This window comes from Herpailurus yagouaroundi, unplaced genomic scaffold (genome assembly GCF_014898765.1).
Source record: "Herpailurus yagouaroundi ecotype Mexico unplaced genomic scaffold, PumYag 140, whole genome shotgun sequence".
Lineage (NCBI taxonomy): Eukaryota > Metazoa > Chordata > Mammalia > Carnivora > Felidae > Herpailurus > Herpailurus yagouaroundi.
The window spans coordinates 41,639,989-41,665,294 of NW_024412395.1; the positions used below are offsets into that span (position 1 = coordinate 41,639,989).

The following is a 25,306-nucleotide window of genomic DNA, read 5'->3' on the forward strand; positions in this document are numbered from 1 at the left end:
AGGGGCAGAGAGAGAGGGAGACACAGAATCGGAAACAGGCTCCAGGCTCCGAGCCATCTGCCCAGAGCCTGACGCGGGGCTCGAACTCACAGACAGCGAGATCGTGACCTGGCTGAAGTCGGACGCTTAACCGACTGCGCCACCCAGGCGCCCCTCTAGATAACATAATACTTACAGAAACCCTAAAGACTCCACCAGAAAATTGTTAGAACTAATTTAAAAATTCAGTAGAGCTGTGCGATACAAAGTCAGTACTTTGTGTCAGTACTCAACAAAATCAGTTGCATTTCTATAGCAAACCATTAGAGAAATTAAGGAAACAGTCCTATTTGCAACTGCATCAAAAAGTAAAATACCCACAGGGGATTAATTTGAGCAAGGGGGTGAATGTTGTATACTTGAAATTATGAGACATTGATTAATGAAAGGAGTTGAAAACGACACAGGTAAATGGAAAGCTATCCTGTGCCCTTGGGTTGAAAGCATTAATGTTGTTAAAATGCCCATATTGCTTTGGGTGCCTGGGTGGCTCAGTCAACTGAGTGTCTGACTCTTGATTTTGGCTCAGGTCATGATCTCACAGTTTGTGAGATTGAGCCCCGTGTCAGGCTCTGTGCTGACAGCGCAGAGCCTGCTTGGGATTCTCTGTCTGCCTCCCCATCCTCCCCCTTTTCTTTCTCAAAAATAAATAAACATTGAAAAAAAAAATCCCATACTCCCCAAAAGAGTCTACAGATTGGGTGTAGTTTCTACCAAAATTCCAGTGGTATTTTTCACAGAAATAACAGTCTTAAAGTTTGGTATCTCAAAAGGCCCCAATAGCGAAAGCAATATTGAGAAAGAATAATGAAACTGGAGGCATTGTGCTCCTTGATTTCAAACTAAATTACAATCCTAAGACTAATCAAAACACTATGATATTGGCATAAAAAGCAGTTAAATCAGTGGAGCACTGTAAAGAGCCCAGAAATAAACCCACACATATATGGTTAATTAATGGACCACAGTGGAGCCAAGAATGTGCAGTGTGGAATGTAAAGTCTCTTCAATAAATTGTGTTGGGAAAACGGGAAAGCCATATGTAAAGGAATTAAAAGGAGCCACTATCTTACACAATACACAAAATCAAGTTAATGAATTAAAGAATTGAACGTTAGATCTGAATCCATAAAACTAGAAGAAAATATAGACTGTAAGATCCTTGACAGGGGACTTGGCAATTTTTTGGATTTCATAGCAAAAGCAAAGGCAGCCAAAACAATAGTAAACAAGTGGGACTGCATCATATTAAAAAGCTTCTGCATAGCAAAGGAAACCATCAAAACAAAATGATAAGGCAGTCTACCAAACAGGAGAAAATATTTGCAAATGATATACCTTATAAGGGGTTAACCTCAAATATATAAAGAAATTTTCATACAACTCTGTAGCAAACAAAAGAACTGTTTAAAAAATTGGCAGAGGAACTGAATGGACATTTTCCCAAAAAGGACACATTAATGGCCAATAGGTACATTGAACAGGTATTCAACATCACTTATTAGAGAAGACAATGACCTATCACCTCAAGAATAGCTAGACAAGAATTAGCAAGTGTTGGCTAGGGTGGAGAAAAGAAAACCCTTGTGCACTATTGGTGGAAATGTAAATTGGTGTAATCACTATCACAAACATGATGAAGGTTCCTCCAGAAATTAAAATCAACTACCATATGATCTAACATTTCTATTTCTGTGTATTTATCTGAAAGAAAGGCATTAATTCAAAAAGATAAGTACACCTGCATGTTAATTGAGCATTATTTACAGTATCCAAGACATGGAAACAAGTGTCCATTAATGGATGAATGGGTGAAGTAAATGTGTGTATATTTACAGTAGACTATAATTCAGCCATAGGAATTAAAAATATCCTACGATTTGCAACAGCATGGTGGCATTATGCCAAAGTGAAATATGTCAGGCAGAAACAAATCCCTAATTAGATGTCACTTCTATATGGAATCTAAAGAGAATTCTGGATTTATGGGTGCAGAGAACAAATTGGTGATTGCCAGAGTCTGGGAGGTAGGGTTGGGCAAAGTGGGTGAAGGTGGCCAAAAGGTATAAATTTCCAGTTATAAAATAGTCCTCAAGATATAATGGGCAGTATATTGACTATAGTTAATAATACCAGGGGGTATATTTGAAAATTGGTGAGAGAGTAGATCTTAGAAGTTCTCAGTCACAAGAGTAGAAATTTTATCACCGTGTTGTAGTAGATGTTGACTAGAATGACTGTATTCATCATTATGATACACAGAGAATCATGTGACACATCTGAAACTAATGTTATATGGCAGTTACATCTAAGGTTTGTTTTTTTTCTTAAGAGGATATAAAAAGATAAGCAGTAAAAAAAAAAAAAAAACGATAAGCAGTGCTGAGGGGTAAATCTTTGTCTTATACCTGATGTTAGGGGGCCTTGGGTTCTCCAACCCAGTTCCAAAGTGGGAGAGGATGGGATCCCTCACACAACCCACATAATTCTTGGACACCATTGGTGTGTCTAAGAATTCAGTTCCATTCTAACACTTATCTATTTGGAGATAGCATCAGATTCCACAGATTAGTGGAAATCCTGCAAAACTGCCTTCTACCCACTCCCCCACTTTAGATGCCAGTCACAGACTACAGATTGTAGGTTCTATCAACATCCACCTTAGCTTTTAGTTTTTAGATTTTTTTAGTTTTTTTTTTAGTTTTTTTTGGTTTTTTTTTGCTTTTTTATTTTATTTATTTTGAGTGAGGGAGAGCAGGGGAAGGGCAGAGAGGGAAAGACAGGATCCCAAGCATACTCCATGCTCTCAGCAAAGAGCCTGATGTGGGGGCTTGAACTCCCGAAATGTGAGATCATCACCTGAGTTGAAATCAAGAGTTGGACGCTTAACTCACAGAGCCACCCAGGTGCCCCCCATCTTAAGTTTTTTATTTGCTGGAGTGGCTCACAGAAGTCAAGGGAATTCTTTTATGTTTACCGGTTTGTTAAATAAATAATATGAATAAGATGAAGAGATAAATAGGGTAACGGATGGGGAAAAGGTGCAGAGCTTCTGTAAGCCCTCTGCAGGCATGCCATTCTACTGCATCTCCACATGTTCACCAATCTAGAAGCTATCTGAACCAAGTTCTTTTGGGTTTTTATGGAAGCATCATTGCATAGTCATAATTACCTAAGCTATTTGCTATTATATACTTAAACCTTCACCGTTCTCTCTGGAGGTTGGGGAGTGACGTAGGACTGAAAGTATAATCCACATTATCACAGAGGACATTCTTGCCTTATTTGTACAGTGTTACTAGTCTCAGGTATACAACATAATGATTCAACAGTTCTATAGATTACTTCATGCTTATCAAGATAAGTGTACTCCTGGGGTGCCTGGGTGGCTCAGTCGAGCATCCGACTTTGGTTCAGGTCATGATCTTGCCATTCGTGGGTTCAAGCCCCACGCTGGGCTCTGTGCTGACAGCTCGGAGCCTGGAGCCTGCTTCGGATTCTGTGTCTCCCTCTCTCTGCCCCTTCCCCGCTCATGCTCTGTCTCTGTCTCTGAAAGATGAATAAACGTTACAAAAAAAAAAATTAAAAGATAAGTGTACTCTTGATCCCCTTTTGTTTTTTAAATTCTACATTAGTGAAATCATATAGTTGTCTTTCTCTGACTGACTTATTTCACTTAGCTCTGTCCATGTTGTTAAAAATGGCAAGCTCTCATTCTTTTTTATGGTTAATAGTCCCCTGTATGTATGTATGTATGTATGGGTGTATGTGTATATGCACCACATCTTTATTGATGGACACTTGGGTTGCTTCTATATCTTAACAATTGTAAATAATGGTACAGTAAATATAGAGGTGCATACATTTTTTTGAATTAATGTTTTCATTTCTTTCAGTAAATACCCAGTAGTGGAATTACTGGATCAAATGGCACTTCTGGTTTTAATTTTTTGAGGAATCTCTGTACTGTTTTCCACAGAGGTTGAACCAGTTTGCATTCCCACCATCAGTGCCCTAGGGTTCCTTCTCCATATCCTCCCCAACACATGATATTTCTTGTGTTTTTGATTTTAGCTATTCTGACAGGTGTGAGGTGATACCCCATTGTGGTTTTGATTTGCATATCCTTGATGATTAGTGACATTGAGTATCTTTTCATGCACCTGTTGGCCATCTGTATGTCTCCTTTGGAGAAGGGTCTGTTTAGGTCCTCTGCCTGTTTTTAATTTGGTGGTGGTGGTGGTGGTGTTTGGTTGTATAAGTTCTTTATATAATTTTTGGTTATTAACCCCCTATTGTATACATCATTTGCAAATATCGAATTTGGTATGTTGCCTTTTTGTTTTGTTGAGGTATAGAAGTGATTTTGGGGGCAGGGGTGGGTAGAGTCCCAATAGCTTAATTTTGCTTTTGTTTCCCTCTCCTGAGGAGACATAGCTAGAAAAATGTTTTTACAGCTAATGTCTAATTATTGCCTGTATTTTTTTCTTGGAGTTTTATGGTTTCAGATCTTACCTTTAGGTCTTTAAACAATTTATTTTTGTGTATGATGTGAGAAAGTGGTCCAGTTTCATTCTTTCGCATGTAGCTTACCTGTTTTCCCAGCACCATTTGTTAAAAAGACTGTCTTTTCTCCACTGTTTCTTAAAAAAAAAAAAATTGTTTTTTGCACTTTTATTTATTTTTGAGAGGCATAGCATAAGTGAGGGAGGGGCAGAGAGAAAATGAGACACAGAATCCGAAGCAGGCTCCAGGCTCCCAGCTGTCAGCCCAGAGCCCGACGTGGGTTTCAAACTCAGGAACCATGAGATCATGACCTGTGCCAAAGTTGGATGCTTAACCGACTGAGCCACCCAGGTGCCCCTGTCTTTTCCCCATTGTATATTCTCTCCTCCTTTGTCATAGATCAGTTGACCTGAAAAATGGGATTATTTCTGGGTTCTCTATTCTGTTCCATTTATTTGTCTGTTTTTGTGCCAGTGCCATAGTGTTTTGATTACTATACCTTTGTAGTATACTTTGGAATCTGGGAGTGTGATTCTTACAGCTTTGTTCTTCTTTCTTAAGATTGCTTTGCCTATTCTGGGTCTTTTGTGGTTCCATACAAATTTTAGTATTATTCTAGTTCTGTGAAAAATGGCATTTTGATAGAGATTGCATTAAATCTGTAGATTGTTATGAACATTTTAACAGTCTGTGAGCATGGAATATCTTTCCATTTCTTTGTGTCCTCTTCAGTTTCTTTCATCATTGTTTTTATAGTTTTCATTGTACAGTCTTTCACCTCCTTGGTTAAGTTTATTCCCGAGTATTTTATTATTTTGGGTGTAATTGTAAATGGTTTTTTTTTTGAAGTTCCTCTTTGTAGCTGTATTTTTTTAAATAGATAATTGTTTATCAAATTGATGAAATTACCTTTTATTTCTAGTTTGCTGAGAATTTTTATCAGAAAGGGATGTTGGATTTTATTAAATGCTTTTTTTTCATCTGTTGGTTACATGATTTTTGTTTCTTTAGCCTTTTAATGTGATGGATTACATTGATTGATTTTTTTTTTTTAATGTTGAACCAGCCTTACATATCTGGGATAAATCCCTCTTCATTGTGGTATATGATTTGTCTTGTACTTTCAGAATTCAGTGCTTTAGTATTTTATTGAGGACTTCTGTGTGTCTTCATGACAGATAGTGGTTTATAGTTTACTTGTTGTTTGTTATGTTAACTGGTTTTGGTATTAGGGTAATGCTGCCCTTATAGTATGAATAAAGAAGTATTTTCTCTTCTGTCCTCTGCAAGAGATTGGAGAGAATTGTTGTATTTTCTTCCTTAAATGTTTGGTAGAATTCACCAGTGAACCCATGTGGGCCTTGTTTTTCCTGTTTTGGAAACTTAAGTATTGACTTAATTTATGAGTTGTGAGAGTTTTTAAAATATTCTGGATACAAGTTTCTTATTAAATATATGATTTACAAATAAGTTTTCATTAATGTTCTTTTTTAGTAAGATCATCTTAGTAAGATCAGTTGTGTTGGCAGTGTTTTTTAGACCTTAGAAATCTTGAACAAAAATTTTTTTCTCATTATTCATAATAGTCTAAAAAATGGAAACAACCCCAAAACTACTTTTAAAGCATCCATTATCTGAAGGGCAGTATGCTTTGGCGATAGACTCATTTCCTATTTTATTTGCCCACCAATAGTTTGAAATTGTTAAAATAATTAACAATGGTAAAAAATTCAGACTGAAGGTATTTGAACGGTGGACCAAGTTGGTAGGAGCCCAAAACTGTTTTGATTTTGATTTTAAACCAGCAGAAATACTGGTCAGAACCTCTGTTTATCCTTTCCATATATTGATATTAACAAGCACTTTTGTCTCTCGAATGACATATAGGCTGCATGGGCTGCGTTTTAGAGTGGGAAGTCATGAAAATTGTTTCCTGAGCAGTGAGTGTGTCTTTTCCCACCAGTAGCCAGTGCCTGAAAACAATTGATATCCAACTTTTTGTTCATTTCTCACAATATCTCTAAATTTGATGAGTTTTCATCTGATATAATTATTCTGTTCTCATTGCTTTTGTTGCAAGCACTTATTTCCTGCTATTTCAATGACTTCATAGTTGATTTTCCTACTTTCAGTTATTCCATTTTTTTCATCTTCCACAATGCTCTAAGGATCTAAGAAGTGGTTGATCTGATGGTATTTTCTCCTTTAGTAGTTACAAAAGTCCAATTTTCAGAAGTGCCAGTCAGTAACAATTTGGTCCATGCAAGAGAAGAAAAATAAGGACAAGACTTTATACAAATAAAGTTTATTCACTTTAAAAGCCTGTTTTATTCTATTATGTTGTCATGTTTGAGGAGTATATAAAATGTCCCTTTTAAAAGTTGGAGTGGGATTAAGTGGTATTTGCTAATTTAGATTTCCTTGCTTGTCAGCCTGGCAATTCTTTCTAAATTTTAAATTAGAACATCTTTATTTTGGTCTCTGAAATCCAAAGGTCTTAGAATCAGTGGTCTATATAACACATGGTCCCTAATACCCTGATGATGGCACATAATAGTTTGGTTGTGAAATATCTAATGAATTTCGTCTCTAATGCTACTCCAGTTCATTCATTGAGGCTCTGTGGAGGACTTGGTGCAGAAGGCTTGTGAGACCAAATTTGTACTAAGCTGAAGCCACATTGAGTTTGCAGTAGGGATGGGCAAGGGATGGATGAACTCTGGATCTGGCCTGTTCCTACTTATTCAGCTTTGCATCTTCTACTTTTCCATGTGTGCAAGGCTTATTCTGTACAGGTACCCTGAACGAATAATATATAGTTCCCTGAAACCATGCAGTATGCTTCTTGTAATTGAAGCATAATAGAAAAGGACACTTTTTAAAAAAATTTTTTTTTAACATTCATTTTTGAAAGGCAGAGACAGAACGCGAATGGGGGAGGGGCAGAGAGAGAGGGAGACACAGGAGCAGAAGCAGGCTCCAGGCTCTGAGCTCTGAGCTGTCAGCACAGAGTCCAATGCCGGGCTCAAACTCATGGACCACGAGATCATGACCTGAGCCAAAGTCGGCTCCTTAACCGACTGAGCCACTCAGGCGCCCCGAAAAGGACACTTTCAACAATTATGTTGGAATATGTTCTTATTATTTAAATCTACATATTTAAAGGGATAGACTAATCCTTTTTCTTTTTGTGCCTTGCATAGAATAAACTGTTTTAACCAATTAAAGAATTAGGAGGAAGTGAAATAGTTTGTACATTCCGAGTAATTTTTGTATTACAGGTTGCTATAACTTGTGTGTGTATATTTCTGTGTTCAAAGAGAAAACCTTGAGCTAAGAGTTTTAATATATACTATGTTTACTATGTATATGTTTACCTGTTTCTTGCTTCACTGATGAAAAAAATCCAGATACTAGGATTTTTTTTTTTAATACCATTTACATTCTGAGAAAAATACAGAATATTTCTGGACAGTAGATCCAGGATGCATTTTTTATTATTTGAAAAATCTTGTTTTTATAGTAGAGTTTTCATAATTTATTTATATATTATTTTCTTGGTGTTCTGTTCACCTTTAGGAAAGGACATAGGTTTCTCAGGAGTTTGAAATATTAAATCAGGAAAACAAAATGATTGTAAGAATTTTGTTCTTCAGTTTTTTCTAACACAAGTATTTATATACAGTTACATAGTAGATTTAATCTGTATCAGATTGATTACCTAGCAAAGTATAATTACAGTATAAAGTAAAGGGTCATGTGAGTAGAAAGGAACAAAAAACTATGAAAAACCTACATAGTAGAAAAATGTATGCTTGTGAGGAATGATTGAATTCGGAATAAATTTAGTAGACTGAATACAAGCATTTTGTTGTTCGTTACAACCGTTTTTTTTGTTTTGTTTTGTTTTTTGTTTTTTTTTACTGATAGTCTACATCAGCATCAGCATCACCATTTCAGTCTGCTTGGTATAGTGAATCTGAGATAACTCAGGGAGCACGCTCAAGATCACAAAACCAGCAACGGGATCATGATTCAAAAAGACCTAAACTTTCCTGTACAAACTGTACATCTACCTCTGCTGGGAGAAATATTGGACATGGTTTAAATGCTGTATCAGGTAAGAGTTAAATTTGTGTAAGGGTTATTATATATGCACTATGGACTAAAGCCCTTTTACCAAAACTTAGTGTTATTAAACAAGTTCTGCATGCAAGAGTGGGTCAGAAATGTAGTGGAGATTTCAAAATCTTATTAGTGCTGAAACTAAAATTAACTCAGTTTGGATTTTCTTTCTAAATTTGATACAAATTTCCTGTACAAACAAGATTAACATATTTTGGTTAATTAGAATAGCTGATCTGTTTGGTAATCAAATTGGTAAAAATGACATGTATTTTGCTGGTTATTGTATAGGAGGTCACTTTTTTTTTTTTTTTAATTGTTATACTAGGGAAGCCAAATGTACTGATACGTTAACATTCCCTAACCTAAGCGTATCTTTTATAAATGGTGAATATTGTGTTATATACTTATATTGAGAAAAAATAGAAATTCTTTAAACAAAATAGTTGATGGTATTCTATTTGGAGTTCTATATATAAGGAATCTGAAAGCGATGATTCAATTCTAGACTTCTGTATGGCATTGGACAAGTCACTTAACCATTCTGGGATTTAGATGACTTATCCATAAAGTTCCATGCATGGTATTTTGTACTCACAGACATACATTTATTGCACAAATTGAAAACATCTTTTCTTTTTCTTGAGGGGGCAGAGGAAGCTCCCGCCTCACTTAGAGTCCTCTTCAAATGAAACACTAGGAAATGCCTGAAATAGTTTTAAGATGAGACAGTTTGTGATGACACAATTGGAGATAAAATTCTTGAAATGCATTTGTATTATCATTTGAATTAGTGTAAGCGATTCCTTTCTATTTTGATAGGCAGGACCGCCTGGGGAAAGACACTGCCCATCTGAAGAATATTAAGAGTAGTGTGATGGGTAAGAGCAGACTGTCCTTAACATTGTAGACAAACACCATTGTGCACAGATACTTTTGGTCTCTTCTCTGTGAAGGCATAGCATTAAATACCCTGGGCCATTTCCCTTAATGAGGAGGAATCAATAAGGCTATTGGGACTAGGAAAGGAAGAAACAAAATTTCAAGGTAAATAGTTAGGGGGGAAAGTTATCAGACTTATTTTTAATTTATTTTGTTAGATATGATTTCATTTAAAAATTTAGATTATGATTGCAACAGTACATTAATTTTTACAATAAGTGAAGCAAGTGTGATGGCAATGATAATATTTCTGATAAAATATCTTCAGTGGCTATAGTAAAACATCTTCCATTTTGACATGGCTTGATTTTAATTTTGGCTGTTCTCCAATATCAGTTTCATTGACTTTTCAGGAAATTCTGCATCTTTGACCAGCTTTGCATTTTGTTCTGTAATTATTTTACATCAAGCTCACATGGTATGGTCAGGTGTTCTAGAAGGTGACTGAGACATTGGCATCATGGATGGGTGGTAAATTGTAGTGTTAGAGAAGAATATTTGAGTAGGAAACAATTTTATAAGTGATGAGTTCATTAGTGAATAATTTTATGTTTTGCTGAATTTTGCTTCTGATTGCAACTATGTAACAAATCATGATAACCTCCCTGTATAATACCACAGAACTGTCATCAGAAATCTTGAAAGCATTTTCTGAATTAAAATTTCTTCCATTATTTTAAGAATCTTCTTGGAGGCATAATCAAGTTCCTAGGTCTTCATCAATGGTACTTGGATCATTTGGAACTGACTTGATGAGAGAGAGAAGAGATTTAGAGAGAAGAACAGATTCTTCCATTAGTAATCTTATGGATTATAGCCACCGAGGTGGTGATTTCACAAATTCATCATGTATGTATAAATTGTATTATTATGTATAGCCTAATAGTGTTACATTTTCCTCTGTGTATGTATTATTAAAATGACAGTAGAGGGGCGCCTGGGTGGCGCAGTCGGTTAAGCGTCCGACTTCAGCCAGGTCACGATCTCGCGGTCCGGGAGTTCGAGCCCCACGTCGGGCTCTGGGCTGATGGCTCAGAGCCTGGAGCCTGTTTCCAATTCTGTGTCTCCCTCTCTCTCTGCCCCTCCCCCGTTCATGCTCTGTCTCTCTCTGTCCCAAAAAATAAAAATAAACGTTGAAAAAAAATAAAATGACAGTAGAAACGAATACATGAAGTGCATCTTACGGAGATTTCAAAATAGCTTAGTATGTTTTTATACTGTATACTAGCTTATTTGTTTTTATACTTTAAAAAATAAAAAGCTTAAAATAGATGTACAGTCGTATCTGGATTTTGCCTGCTTATAATTTTCTAAAAATATATGTTGGGGCAAATATATGTTGGTTTAGTCAGTTAAGTTTCCCACTCTTGGTTTCAGCTCAGGTCATGATCTCATGGTTCGTAAGATCAAGCCCTGCATTGGGCTCTGTGCGGTCAGTTTGGAGCCTGCTTGGATTCTCTCTCCTCTCTGACCCTCCCCCACTCTTTCACTCTCAAAATAAATAAATATTGAAAAATATTTTATTAAAAACTATGTTGTAAAGTATACTAAATAATTTTAGCATACCCCAATATCATTTGCGTTATACAGTTGACCCTTGAACAATGCAGGGGTGAGGGCACTGGCCCCTATCTGCCCCTTCCTCCGGTGCAGTTGAAAATCTATGTATATATAACTTTTGACTCCCCTAAAACTTTACTACTCATACCCTACTGCTGACTGGAAACCTTACCAAAAATGTAAGCAGTTAGTTAACATATACCTGTATGTGTTACATAATGAATTCTTATAATAAAGTAAGCTAGAGAAAATAAATTATGTCATTAAAAAAATCATAAGGGGTGCCTGGGTGGCTCAGTTGGTTAAGTGTCTGACTTCGGCTCAGGTCATGATCTCGCAGTTGGTGAGTTCGAGCCCTGCATCGGGCACTGTGCTGACAGCTTGGAGCCTGGAGCCTGCTTCGAATTCTGTGTCTGTCTGTCTGTCTGTCTCTCTGTCTCTCTCTCTCTGCCCCTACCCGCCCTCCCCAAAATAAATAAACATTAAAAATGTTAGAAAAGAAAAAATCGTAAGAGAAATACATATATCATGCCTACTGTATTTACCAGAAAAATCTGTGGATAAGTGGACCTATGCAGATCGAATCCATGTTGTTCAGCAATTAACTGTATAGTGTAATAACTACTTAATGGTAAATTTCTGACCTAACTAAAGCTTGAAATCAACATTTTAAGGCATAATTTAGAATTACGTTTGTTTAACATGAATGTGCCTTTATTCATTCAGTTGAAATAAAGACCCACACTATTTCTGTTAGTGTATTAAGGTTTTCAAAATTAAATGTCATAAAATAGTAATACTAAAAAAAAGTGCTTATTGAAGTTGACAGATCTAGCAGGCAGAAGTGGAGTTTGATTTACATAGAAGAAAATACATTTGTTTGGGGCACCTACGTGGCTCAGTCAGTTAAGCGTCTGACTTGATTTTGGTTCAGGTTATGATCTCAGGGTTCTTGAGATCGGGTGCCTGTGTTGGGTTCTGTGTGGACAGCACAGAACCTGCTTGGGGCTCTCGGTCTGTCTCCTTCTCTCCCTGCCCCTCCCCTGCTTGTGTTTTCTCTCTCAAAATAAATAAACTAAAAAAAAAAAAAAAAAAAAAAAAAATTGTTTTAGGTAATCTCTTCACCCATTCTGGAGCTCAAACTTACAACCCCATCAACTGAGCCAGCCAGGCACACCCTGTGTAGGTTATTTTAAATAAAGTTATTGGGGCAGTCTTTGCCATGATCAATGAAGACCTCTTTTTATTTGTTTGGTTTTAGGTGTATGAGCTCTAGTATATAGTATCAGTGGCGTCTAGGTTTGAATGTCTAAAAGTATAGGGTAGAATAGATTTAGCCACTAACAGTTTATCCCTTCATGAAGGTCCATGTGTTAGCACAGTAGCAATCTCACTCTTTAAGTGTGTGGATGAGAATTCTTTATAAAGGAATGCTGTAGTATTTCTCATCCCATTTTAAGGTGTAGAACCACCAGTAGTGGGCTCTATTCTGACTCCTAGCTTCTAGCAAGTGTTGAAAAGTAGAGTTATGTCTGATAAGTAACAGAGATAAGAACTTGAAAGAAAAAAGGTTGGAGGAATTTTTAGCTGTCAACCAAGGTTTGCCGTAAAATTTTAAAGATGATAGTATTTGTATGAAATAACTTTTATACTTGCAGTGTAGGAAGAATCTCCAAAACACTGTCTTCCTAGGATTATTTTGCCATTATTTATTGTAAGAGTCCTTTACAGTGAATTATTTGGCTCATTGAAAATTTCTTATCCATTTAGAGGCATCTGGGTGGCTCAGTCGGTTAAGCATTCGACTTTGGCTCAGATCAAGATCTCATGGTTTGTGAATGTGAGCTCCACATCATTCTCTCCACTGTCAGCGCAGAGTCCACTTTGGATCCTCTGTCTCCCTCTCTCTCCCACACACGCTCTCTCTCAAAAATAAACATTTAAAAATAAAATAAAATTCCTTATCCATTTAGATGTTAGATATTTACCATATCAATTTCTGATTAACAAATTCAGACTGTTATACCTTCATTAATTTAGTAGATTTAGATGTTTGTCTCATTAGCCATGATATATTTCTTTCTTTTCAGTTTGCAGTGTTAACTTAGTATAAAAAGAGAAATACATTTATGTTTTTTTCTGTAATAGTAGTTAAGCTGTGTATTCATAATAATAGCAGTATTGGTTTGAATCCAGTGTTTCATTTTGCAAATATTAGTTAATTCTAAATTTAATACTCAAAATATTCCATGTAATTGGTTATCTTTCTTTTCTTTCAAAAATAGATATTCAAGACAGAGTTCCTTCTTCATATTCACAGGGAGCAAGACCAAAAGATAACTCAGTGAGCACTTTACAGTTGAATACATCATCCACAAACCACCAGATGCCTTCTGAACATCAGACTGTACCATGTTCTAGGGACTCTAATAGAAATTCTCTACGGTCAAATTTTTCTCCAAGAGAATTGGAATCTCCCCAAAGCAGTACACAGCCTGGATTTTCTTATCTTTCAAATAGAGATGAAGCTTCAACCATAAGCAGTTCGGATAGGGTTGGTTCATCTCAAAGATCATTTCAAGACTCTTCTGACAATGAAGGTAGACGGTCAACCAGAAGATTGCTGTCACGTATAGCTTCTAGTATGTCATCTACCTTCTTTCCCCGAAGATCTAGTCAGGATTCCTTGAATACAAGATCATTGAGTTCTGAAAATTCCTATGTTTCTCCAAGAATCTTGACAGCTTCACAGTCTCGTAGCAATGCAGCGTCAGCTTCTGATGTTCCCGATAGTAGGGCATCTGAAGCTTCTCAGGGATTTCGATTTCTTAGGCGAAGATGGGGTTTGTCATCTCTTAGCCAAAATCATAGCTCTGAGCCTGATTCAGAAAATTTTAACCAAGAATCTGAAGGTAGAAATACAGGACCATGGTTATCTTCCTCACTTAGAAATAGATGCACACCTTTGTTCTCTAGAAGGAGACGAGAGGGACGAGATGAATCTTCAAGGATACCTACCTCTGATATACCATCTAGATCTCATCATATTTTTAGAAGAGAATCAAATGAAGTGGTTCACCTTGAAGCACAGAGTGATCCCCTTGGGGCTACTGCCAGCAGATCACAAGCATCTGCAGCATCGAGTAGTACTGCTACGGGTGGCTCCACATCAGATTCAGCTCACAGTGGAAGAAATACAGGAATAACAGGGATCCTTCCTGGTTCTTTATTTCGATTCGCAGTCCCCCCAGCACTTGGAAATAATTTGACCGACAATGTCATGATCACTGTAGATATTATTCCTTCAGGTTGGAGTTCATCTGATGGAAAAAGTGATAAAACTAAAAGTGCACCTTCAAGAGACCCAGAAAAACTGCAGAAAATAAAAGAGAGGTAAATTTGAATACCTGTCATAAGTCTGTAAAGCAAGAGCAGATTAGAGGAAGAAATCTTTTTTTATTTTTGAAGGGAGAAAGCATGCGAGTGGGAAGGGGCAGAGAGAGAGAGGGACAGAATCTGAAGGGGGCTCTGCAGTGAGCCTGATGTGGGACTCAAAGTCGTGAACTGTGAGATCATGACCTGAGCTGAAGTCAGATGCTCAACCAAGTGAACCACCCAGGTGCCCCAGGAATCTTTATTTCTAAAATGGCTTCTCATAACAAGAAACATACCGGAAATTTCTTTCCTTAAGATTTATACCCACTAAGATGTTAAATTCTCAGAGGTAAAGTGGATGAGAATTAATAATGAAGATAGGCACTGGGGGTGTAGATTGCATCAAGATAGTCTGAAGATTATTTTTAACCAGCTTTCAATACAGCTTTTTGCATAAAAAGGCAAAAAATCTTAATGTCTCACCCCATTCCTTGGTAGAACCATTGCTAAGTAGAATTGATAAAGGGACCCCAGTGGTTTATAAATTATCAAAACTATCTGTCTTACCTTTAGTTAAGATTTATTTACCATTTATTTGTATATCTCATCTCAGACTCTTCTGGAATGAGATAAAATAAAATCATTTGCACAAATTTTGTTTTTGATGTGTACATGTACACAGAATATTCTTTGTGTATTGATTTGACAGAAATAGTAGTTTAAATATAGGACTTAGAATCTTTTTATGCAGATACAATCTTTGTACCGTTGATTATTTAAAAATCTCTGGTAAGAGTGAAAAGATGAAAGATCAGAGATTTCAGTCCCAACTTGATTGTTTATTTTGTCATTTTAGTGTACTTAGTTTTTCCATTTATTAAAATAATTTTTATTGTAAAATGGATTAGGATAGTTTATGTAAAATATAGGAAGACAAGACTTAGGTAAAGCTAAGGTTGTGGGGTGTTTTAACTTGTTGCTTTTTCTTCATAAATAACTAATGTAATGGGATTGTTGGGAAGCATAGCTTTTACTATTTTAGATTTTTTTATTTTTTTAAGAAATACATTAAAATGTAACTCTCTGGGGATAAAGAGAGTCTGGGTTGTTGGATATTAGGCTACTACATTCCCTTTTTTCCTTATGTAGGACAAATTGTAGCATGGGACTATTCTCTTCCCGCATTTGAAGTTTGCTATTTTTCCTTTCTTGAAAAAAGATGCCCTGGTATTCTTAGCTTTAATGTCATAGTAACTCCCTCTGATTATAAGCTGTCTGCTGATAAATGTAGTAACTATTATATTTCCTGTGTTCAAAGTTAGGTTAATTTGAGGGCAGTGGTTCAACAGAGGGCAAAGCATTAGTTTGGTAATTTCCAAAGAGAAACAAACTAAGCCAGCACCACCATGTCTGGTTAGATTATAAAGCAGTGTTTGTTGGTTATTTTGTCATAGAAATAGTGTGTGGGTATTCCTTCGTTATATATTTTTTGCTAATATGTGATTTCAAGACACTCCACAAGTAAATTAATACGAGTCTAAAAAATTGAAACTCTTAAGTAAAAATAATTGAAAGTATAAGCCAGAGAAAGTTAAATCTGAAGGTAAAACATAAATATTTATGCTTGAGGTTATATCTCTGGCTTAACCAGACCATGATAATCACCTAACAGTTGTATATCTAATCCTCTTTCCATACATCTTTTTGCTGAATTCATTAGGAACCTGTATCATCCAGGTTATATTTTAGTAACAGTTTAGCATTCAGTTGTAATTTACTGAGTTACTTCTTTCATGCCAGCAGTGGACTAAGGCAATAAGCACTTTAACAAACATTAAATATTTGTAAAATATATATAAATGGCTATCATTCTGCATTTAAATTAAGCAGTACATGTGGGCCTGTTAGAGGACATAGGTTAATGAAAACTGCTTCACACTTTAAAAGCCTACTCTGTTGAAATGAGGATGATTAAATAAATAACATTGCTAGGGGTGGGGGAAATGAATAAAAGTCTTTGTTCTTTTACTGTGATTTAGCACAAAAAGTTTATCAGTTTAACTCTATGTGGTTCTGATAGCATGTAAGTGAAAAAACACAAGCCCATATTTAATTTTTTGAAGTTGTACTAAATGTTTTTTTGGAGATGAGGGAGGAAAGTGCTAAGTATGTAAGTACATTACCTTTATACTGTTGGAACTGAAGTAGTCTACGGTACTGTAGAAATTAAGGAACTGAAGTAGTCTACGGTACTGTAGAAATTAAAATTTCTTGGGATATTTGTAAAGTGATTGTGAAAAATAAGGTGTGATACGAAATAAGTGTGATATCAAAGACAAAATCACTTAAAGCCTTTGAAGGTAAATAATAGGATATCCTGTTTCATTTACCTTTAAAACAGTTATTGTCATTTTCATTCTCATTGAATTGGTTTTTAATGGTGGTTGGAGTTTTTTATGGTTGTTTGCTTTTTTTCTACTTAGAACATGAATAGAAATAACAAAAATATTGTTTGAGATTATGTATGATTTGAAATGACCAACCAGGATGAGTTTTGATAGCTGTATTTACAAGATGCTCCTTCTTTTCTAGCCTCCTTTTAGAGGACTCTGAAGAAGAAGGTGACTTATGTAGAATTTGTCAGATGGCAGCTGCATCATCATCTAACTTGCTGATAGAGCCGTGCAAGTGCACAGGAAGCTTGCAGTATGTTCACCAAGATTGTATGAAAAAGTGGTTACAGGCCAAAATTAACTCTGGTAAGATTTACCTTTTTGTGTGTTTTGTTTTTGCAGTCTTTCCAAGAGATGCACGTACATATAGGTTTTAGTTACCAAATCTGATTATAATTTACTGATTGTCAAATTTATACTCTTATCAAAAGTATGGTAATTAATTTTTGAAGCAAAAGAATTAATGAACTTCATTAATCTTGCTTCAGAATTTAATGTATTGTACTGTGTTTTTTTTTTTAAATATTACTTCTTTTGGGGCGCCTGGGTGTCTCAGTCGATGATGTGTCTGACTTGGGCTCATGTCATGATCTCAGTTTGTGAGTTCGAGCTCTGTGTCCGGCTCTGTGCTGACAGCTTAGAGCCTGGAGCCTGCTTCAGATTCTGAGTTTCCCTCTCTCTCTCTGCTACTCCCCCGCTCGCGCGCGCGCGCTCTCTCTCTCTCTCTCTCTCTCTCTCTCTTTCTCAAAAGTAAATAAACATAAATAAGTAATTAATTTTTGAGAGAGAGAGTGCAAGCTGGAGAGGGGCAGAGGGAGAGGGAGATGGAGAATCAGAAGCAGGCTCTAGCCTCTGAGCTGTCAGTGCAGAGCCCAATGCAGAGCTCAAACTCAAAACCATGAAATCTTGACCTGAGCTGAAATCAAGAGTCAGATGCTTAACTGACTGAGCCACCTAGGCACCCCCTTTTTTTTTTAATGTTTATTTATTTATTTTGAGAGAGTGAAATTTAATTTTAAAGTTGAGAGAAATTTGTTAGACCATGAGTACCAGAGGACATAAGTAAAAATGACTCCTAAGGTGAGAAGGGTGGGAAATTAGACGAGATTAGTAAATGTGCACAATTTTAAAAAATTTGTTTAATTTATTTGTTTTGAGAGAGAGAGCAAGCAGGGGAGGGGCAGAGAGAGAGAAAGAGGGAGGGAGACACAGCATCCCAAGCAGGCCCTATGCTGTCAGCACAGAGCCCCACACGAACCGTGAGATCATGAGCTGATAAGAAGAGCCAGATGCTTGACTGACTGAGCCACCCAGGCACACCAGTGTATGCTGTTGTATGAGATTGATGGTCTGATAATAGTTGGTGACAGGAAAATAATTTGTGAGGTAGGATGGCATTAATACTGATTTTTTTTTTTTTTTTAACATTTATTTATTTTTGAGAGACAGAGCATGAGCAGGGCAGGGGCAGAGAGAGGGAGACACAGAATCAGAAGCAGGTTCTAGGCTCCGAGCTGTCAGCACAGAGCCCAATGCGGGACTCAAATCCACGAACCGCGAGATCATGACCTGAGGCGAAGTCGGATGCTCAACCAACTGAGCCACCTCGGTGCCCCATTAATACTGATTTTAATCATCATTTTGGAAGACTTGGGTAACCTGTTCAAGCTGGAGATTATGAGGCTCCTGGGAAAAATTTGTAGCTATGTAGCCAAGGCCTCCTTTGGGGTAGGGAGGTTATGTTTTCTTTTAAACTAGCCTGATCCCAGTGCTGTGGGGGAAGACCCATCTCACCTGTTGCAGCTTCTTCTTAGCTGTACGGTGGTATGATAGCTTCTTGGCTTTATCATGTCCTGGGCCATTATCAAGATTAAATGAATGTTCAGCATGGTAGCATTTGTTCTTGACACTTAGTAAGGGCCCAGCAATGTGTTAGCCATTACCAAAATGAGAAACAAGTTGACTCACCTTCTAATACCTTTGCAGTTAGACATTTAGTGTTGTGTAGGCAGGAAAACAGTTGATACAGTGTGTTAAGAACATTGTTAGGCCTAGATTGGAATAATGGCACTAAAACTTAACTGAAGGATCTTGAGTAAGTTTTTTTTTAACATTGGTTCTCAACCTTGGCTGCTGATCAAAATTATCCCTTAGAGTTTTAAAAAACATTGATGCCTTAGATCTACTTTTGAATGTTCTTAAGTAGGTCTGCGATTGGGCCTCAGATCCATTATGAGTAAAACTGAGTAATTCTTACCACATAAGGTTGTTGTGAAGGTCAAATGAGATGACATTTATAAATAGTTTCTCACAGTACTGGGCATGTGGTAAATACTCAATTAGAGGGTGTTACCAGGTTATTAATAAGCTTTCTAAGATATGATCAGATGAATGTAAAGATCTCAAGAACTGAACCTTCTTGATAAATTTTCACAAAGGCTTTCTCATACTTACGTAAAGACCCCATCTAGTAGAAGATTCATTCTGGTAGAGATTGATTTTAAGCATTTATTAAGCAGCTGTCACGTATGGACTGTTAAACTCTCAGGGTATGCGAAAATGAATAAAGCAAGTCTAGTACAAGTTGAGGCAAATGCAGTCAGGGCAGTCAAGGCCTACTGAATGAGGTGGGGTCTTAATGGAGAGAGCCCTAGATTAAACATGTAGGGATAAATGGGCTTTTCTGAGCTGTATATGATCTACTGAACGTTGTTCTATAAGTCACTTAATTCCTAGAAGAAAAAACATGAAGCACTAAAACGTGAAAGAATTTGTACTAAATGATCTCAAAGGCCCATATTTTATAATCACACTTCTCCTGCTTCTGAATCAGAGAATAGTTCTAAGAAATGTCTGATAAATGTAGGGCGCCTGGGTGGCTCAGTAGGTTAAGTGTCCAACTTTGGTTCAGGTCAGGATCTCACCATTCGTGAGTTCGAGCTCCACCTCAGGCTCTGTGCTGACAGCTCAGAGCCTGGAGCCTGTTTCAGATTCTGTGTCTCCCTCTTTCTCTGTCTGTCTGTCTGTCTGTCTCTCTCTCTCAAAAATAAACATTAAAAATTTTAAAAACAAATGTCTGATAAATGTCTTTCACGTTCTTTGTTTTCCATCAGTCATAGTATGGACTTATCCTGAATTTAGTTCAGTGGTACAATATTAATTGTCTTTAATTCACATATTCCAGATGCATTTTAATTTCAGTATCTCTATGTATGTTAGACTCCTAAAACAGCAACAACAACTTGGTTTTAATCATATATTGGAAATATAGTGACTATCTTAATGTAATTTGACTACAGGACATTTTGAGACAACAGAGAACATACTACCTCAGAATAGCACTCACTTTCTGTTCAACTATTTTCAAAAGAAAATGCATATAAATTACTGCTGTCTTAGACTTTATGCCAGATTTTACTGTTTAAGAGCTTTAAGAGCTTGAAGGCAGAGGTTGCTACTTTTCTTTTTCCTTCTAAATTTTGGCATATAACAGTCAACAAATGTTAATTGAATCTAAACTTCTACCCTGTTAATCACATGACTTCTCTACTTTTAGGATATGTGTGTATGTGTGTGTGTGTGTGTGTGTGTGTGTGTGTGTGTGTGTATTTTAGGATATATATACATATATATATACACACACTTTTAGGATATATATATATATATGTATATGTATATTTTAGTTTAAAGCTGTCTAAAAATAAGCATGGGGTAGAATGGCTATATGTTTAATTAGACAAAATTACCAATGATTTAATTGGAGCCAGAAGTTTAGGAGTAACCAGTAACTGCATATTGGACAGAAAGAACTCTTTTTCCTTTTGTGATAAAATATATATAAAGTAAAATTTCCCTTTTGACCATTATTACATGTGTAATTCAGTGTCATTGAGTATGTTCAGAATGTTGTGTGACCACCACCACTATCTACTTCCAAAATTTTATTACCACCCCAAAACAAAAACTCTTCATCCATTAAGCAGCAACTCCCACCTCCCCTTCTCCTGAATCCCTGGTAACTTATTTACTTTCATCCATGTTGTATGTAGCATGTATCAAGACTTCGTTCCTTTTATGACTGAAGGGAGCTGTTTTTACCTAGACAAAGGTGGATTCCTTTTGTTCCCTCCTAGCTTACAGGGAATGCACATTTCTTAGAGGACAAAAGGTCTTAGGTGTATATTGTCACATCAGAGATACTGGCCTGGATATAGGTAACTAGTTGTTTAGGATACTACATTATTTAACATTGTTTTCATGGCATCTTGCAAGGTACTTAAATAAGAAGCGGGAAGTACAGATGATGTTCCATTGTCAGCTTCCCACCATCAAGGATGGGGTAGCATGCATTTCTGGAAGGAAAAAAATGGACACCTAAATAATGGATATAAGCTTAGGACCTGACAAGCCACATTAGTGTTAACCAGTTGTTATTTTAGGAGACCTTACCGGTTTATGGCAGTAATGCAATCTTCCTTCTTTTCTCCCTTTTGATTCTCTATATTCTAAGCTTAAAACTTTACAAGGAATAGTATTTTGTGGAGACATAGCAAACTAAGTTTTCCTTTTAATTTTACTAGGTTCTTCATTAGAGGCTGTAACCACCTGTGAACTCTGTAAAGAGAAGTTGCAGCTTAACCTGGAGGATTTTGATATTCATGAACTACATAGAGCTCATGCAAATGAACAAGTTAGTATATTTTGCCTAATTTGGTAAGTGTCTGTTCTATGCTTAAAGGACAACTCTTGAAGAAAAGATTAAATCATGGTCAGAAAACCTGCATTAAAATAATAATAATAATGTTTTTAATATAATTCTGTTACCACATTAGGTATTATATGATTCTATAATTTTTCATTTTCCCCCTAACTTTTTAAGGCACAAGGCACATAACAAAGTCACAAATTTTAAGTGTAAGGTAAAATTCATCATATGCTTCCTAAATAAACCTAAAAATAAGGAAAGCTTAGGAAATGGGTCCCAAAGTAGGCATGCCAACCTTCTCTCCCCAGAGCTGTCTCAATTGTGAATGCCTCTGAGTACTGGAAAATAATTGAAACACCAAACCCCAGATCTGCATCCTGTTTTTTTTTTTATGTTAGGAACAATTTTTTATGTGCCTATATGATCCCCTGTTCTTCCTCATGTCTGATTCCCTCTACCCTCCCCATTCCACTTCCATCTATATGTTGAATGAGTTATCTTATGTGAAATCATTTATTCCAAGTTCACATTGTTTTTCTTTCCTTTAGTATTTGTATCACTACAAATACATAATGTCAGGATTTCTCTGATGATACTAAAATTTTATTTCATATATTATCCTCTCATGTCTCAGATTTTTTTTGGTATATATTGATCTCTCCTTCCCTTCTCCCCCCATTGATTGGATCACTAATTTTTCTTGAAACTTAGAGCTCAGTATTTTTTACTTTTTAAAGGAAAATTCAGGTGGGAGATGTTGAAAGATTATGAGGATAACTCTAGGGCCATACTATCCAAGTGTGCTTATTAGCATATTTGTGATAAAAAGAGAGGTGATGGTGACAGAATGCATGAATGCTTGAAAAACACCTTTTAAATGAAGTGTTTGGACACGTTTCTCCCTTTTTTATTAAAGTGAAGTTTATGTAATGTAACCATTTTAAGGTGAACAGTTTATTGGTACTAGTACACTTGAGCACTGCACAACCATTACCTCTCTCTAGTTCCAGGACATTTTCATCTCTTCAAAAGAAAATCCTGTACCCATTAAGTAGTGGATCCCTATTTCCCCCTTCTCCCATCCCCTGGCAACCACCAATCTGTGTTCTATTTGACTTTGTCTATTCTGGATATCTCATATAAATTGAAACATGCAATATATGATCTTTTGTGGACACTCTCTTTAAATGTGCGAATATAGATACCCTTTGAAAATCTGATTAAAACCAAGGAACACTCTTTACAAAATACACATAGACACAAAATCTGCATATAATTTAAGGGACTCCCAGATCTCTTGAAGCTAATTGCCTAGATCCAGGTTAAGAATCACTGATCTAAGGAATGAAAAAAATTAGTTGATATAGTATAGATGCTACTCTAATACTAGTTATTGTTTTATTCCTTAATGAAGCCAGTTGTCCAAAAGGAGTACCACTTTCAATAAGGAATTGTCTTAAATTCTTAAGGAGTCTCTCTCTAGACAGCTAGAGTTTTAAGTTTTTTAAGTTTTGGGTTTTTTTAAGTTTTTTTTTAACGTTTATTTTTGAGACAGAGACAGAGCATGAACGGGGGAGGGTCAGAGAGACAGAGACACAGAATCTGAAACAGGCTCCAGGCTCGGAGCTGTCAGCACAAAGCCCAACGCGGGGCTTGAACTCACGGACTGCGAGATCATGACCTGAGCTGAGGCCGCTTAACTGACTGAGCCACCCAGGCGCCCCCTTAAATTTGTTTTAAATGTTTTATTATTTATTTTTGAGAGAGGGAGAGACACAGCGCAAGTGGAGGAGGGGGCAGGGAGAGAAGGAAACAGAATCCAAAACAGACTCCAGGCTCTAGGCTGTCAGCACAGAGCCCAACAAGGGGCTCAAACTCACAAGCCGTGAGATTGTGACTTGAGCTGAAGTGATATGCTTAACCAACTGAGCCACCCAGGCGCCCCTAGACAGTGGTATTTTAAAGAACAAGAGGAAATAGTATGGAAAGATGCAAAGAAATTTTTATTTTTTTCCTCAAAATCAGAGTAGGTTTCAAAGAATGGTTTTTTCCTTCCATTCTTTCTGTAGGTACTCCATCATGTCTCTTAAAGGTGGTTCTTTGGCTTTTCAGTACAGCCAAGAGTATTTTTCTTGTTCTTCAAGGATTTTAATGATCCACCTCTTAAATAATTGAGAGGCATTGAGAAATATTAGGTGCAAAATGACAGTCTTGATGAAGCTTTCTGGCTTTAACATCTTTGTTCTTAGTGAATCATGGATTTTAGTGGTCTGACAGATACCCTCATTTTAAATGATTAGTTTATAATACATTTTAATCTTCTGGATGCATGATTTTCTTTTAAGTTAAAAACAAACAAAGTTAATGAAGTGAAGCATTTAGAGAAACTTTTAATTTCAAATTTGTTGAGTATTCTGAAGAATCTATAACCAGTTACTTGCTGAAGTTGCTACTAAGAACATAGATTTCTTAAGTTATCAAAATATGATACAATTTAGAGATCACTGTGTAACAGTTACAGATTAGATTTTTTAATAGCACTATATTCATGATTTGTTTTCTTAGCTTCAAAACCAACAGAACAGCACTGAACCAAAGATCTATTTTTACCCATTGCAAATTTCTATGTGAATGATATGAGGAAGTTACTACCTTTTTTTTAGTTCATTTTTATATTTAGTGTTGCCTTTAAGTTAATTAAATTACATGAACAACCTGTCAGAATAGGATTTTAGTCACATAATGTATTGATTTTTGCTGTAGATGAAATGGTAATTTTTAAGCAAATAGTTATAGCTATCTGTGTAATGAAATCAGTTTTCAGCTTTATGTGGAACCAGAGCATTCATTCCACCATCAAATGATTTTTCCCACTTTTATATAAATCATTACATAAAGGAAGACTATATGAGAATGAAAAGGTTATTCACACACCTATTTGAATACATTATATGGCAATTAGTGAACTTTTATGAAACTATGAAAGACAGCTCTTTCTTTTTCAATAATTGGCATTATACTCTTCCTAGGAGCTGGATGTAAATACATTTCCTCTAGTTTATCAGTATGCTATAAGTATCAATCTCAGTTCTACTAATTTTTCATTCTTCATTTTTTTTTTTCTCGTTTGCTTTCCTGTTGAAGGCTGAGTATGAGTTTATCAGCTCTGGTCTCTACCTAGTTGTGTTATTGCACTTGTGCGAACAAAGCTTTTCTGATATGATGGGAAATACAAATGAACCAAGCACACGTGTCCGAGTAAGTAATATTGGAGTTGGGGGAGCAGGGAGGGTGTGATGCAGCAAGTGTTCGCTTTGGAAAGCAGATTGTCTTACATGTTTACATTTTGTTTTCTTTAGGGAGCTCTTATATTAAAATGTGCCTTGAAAATAAAGATAATGTAGATTTAATAGGAATTGCTTTCTTTATCAAGCAGGCTAATTTTTTCGAAAAGCTATTTTTAAAGAAGTAATTTTCTAGCTCTTGAAGGTAATTGGAATATATTTTAGTGAAAAACAGGGATGGAATTGAAAATACCTAGGGAAAATGCTCTTTTTCATTTGGGAGGGGAAAAAAACAACTCATTATTAAATTGAACTCC

The 25,306-nt window shown here is 36.2% G+C and overlaps 1 protein-coding gene across 10 annotated transcripts in view; it reads left to right on the forward strand.

Moving 5' to 3' along the window:
* MARCHF7 (membrane associated ring-CH-type finger 7) overlaps positions 1-25,306 on the forward strand; it is a 59,059-nt gene that overhangs the window by 28,653 nt on the left and 5,100 nt on the right. For 7 of the 10 annotated variants that reach the window (XR_005790553.1, XM_040476391.1, XM_040476392.1 and 4 more), the window contains 6 exons: positions 8,476-8,665; positions 10,294-10,461; positions 13,458-14,565; positions 17,140-17,306; positions 21,581-21,690; positions 24,850-24,963. Coding sequence is in view for 7 of the 10 variants with exons in the window: in XM_040476391.1 (XP_040332325.1) it covers positions 8,476-8,665; positions 10,294-10,461; positions 13,458-14,565; positions 17,140-17,306; positions 21,581-21,690; positions 24,850-24,963 (1,857 nt within the window). In the remaining 3 variants the exon portion in view is untranslated. Of the gene's footprint in view, positions 1-8,475; positions 8,666-9,492; positions 9,552-10,293; positions 10,462-13,457; positions 14,566-17,139; positions 17,307-21,580; positions 21,714-24,849; positions 24,964-25,306 lie in introns of all 10 variants that reach the window. The other 3 variants (XR_005790555.1, XR_005790554.1, XM_040476397.1) reach the window with 2 other exon arrangements.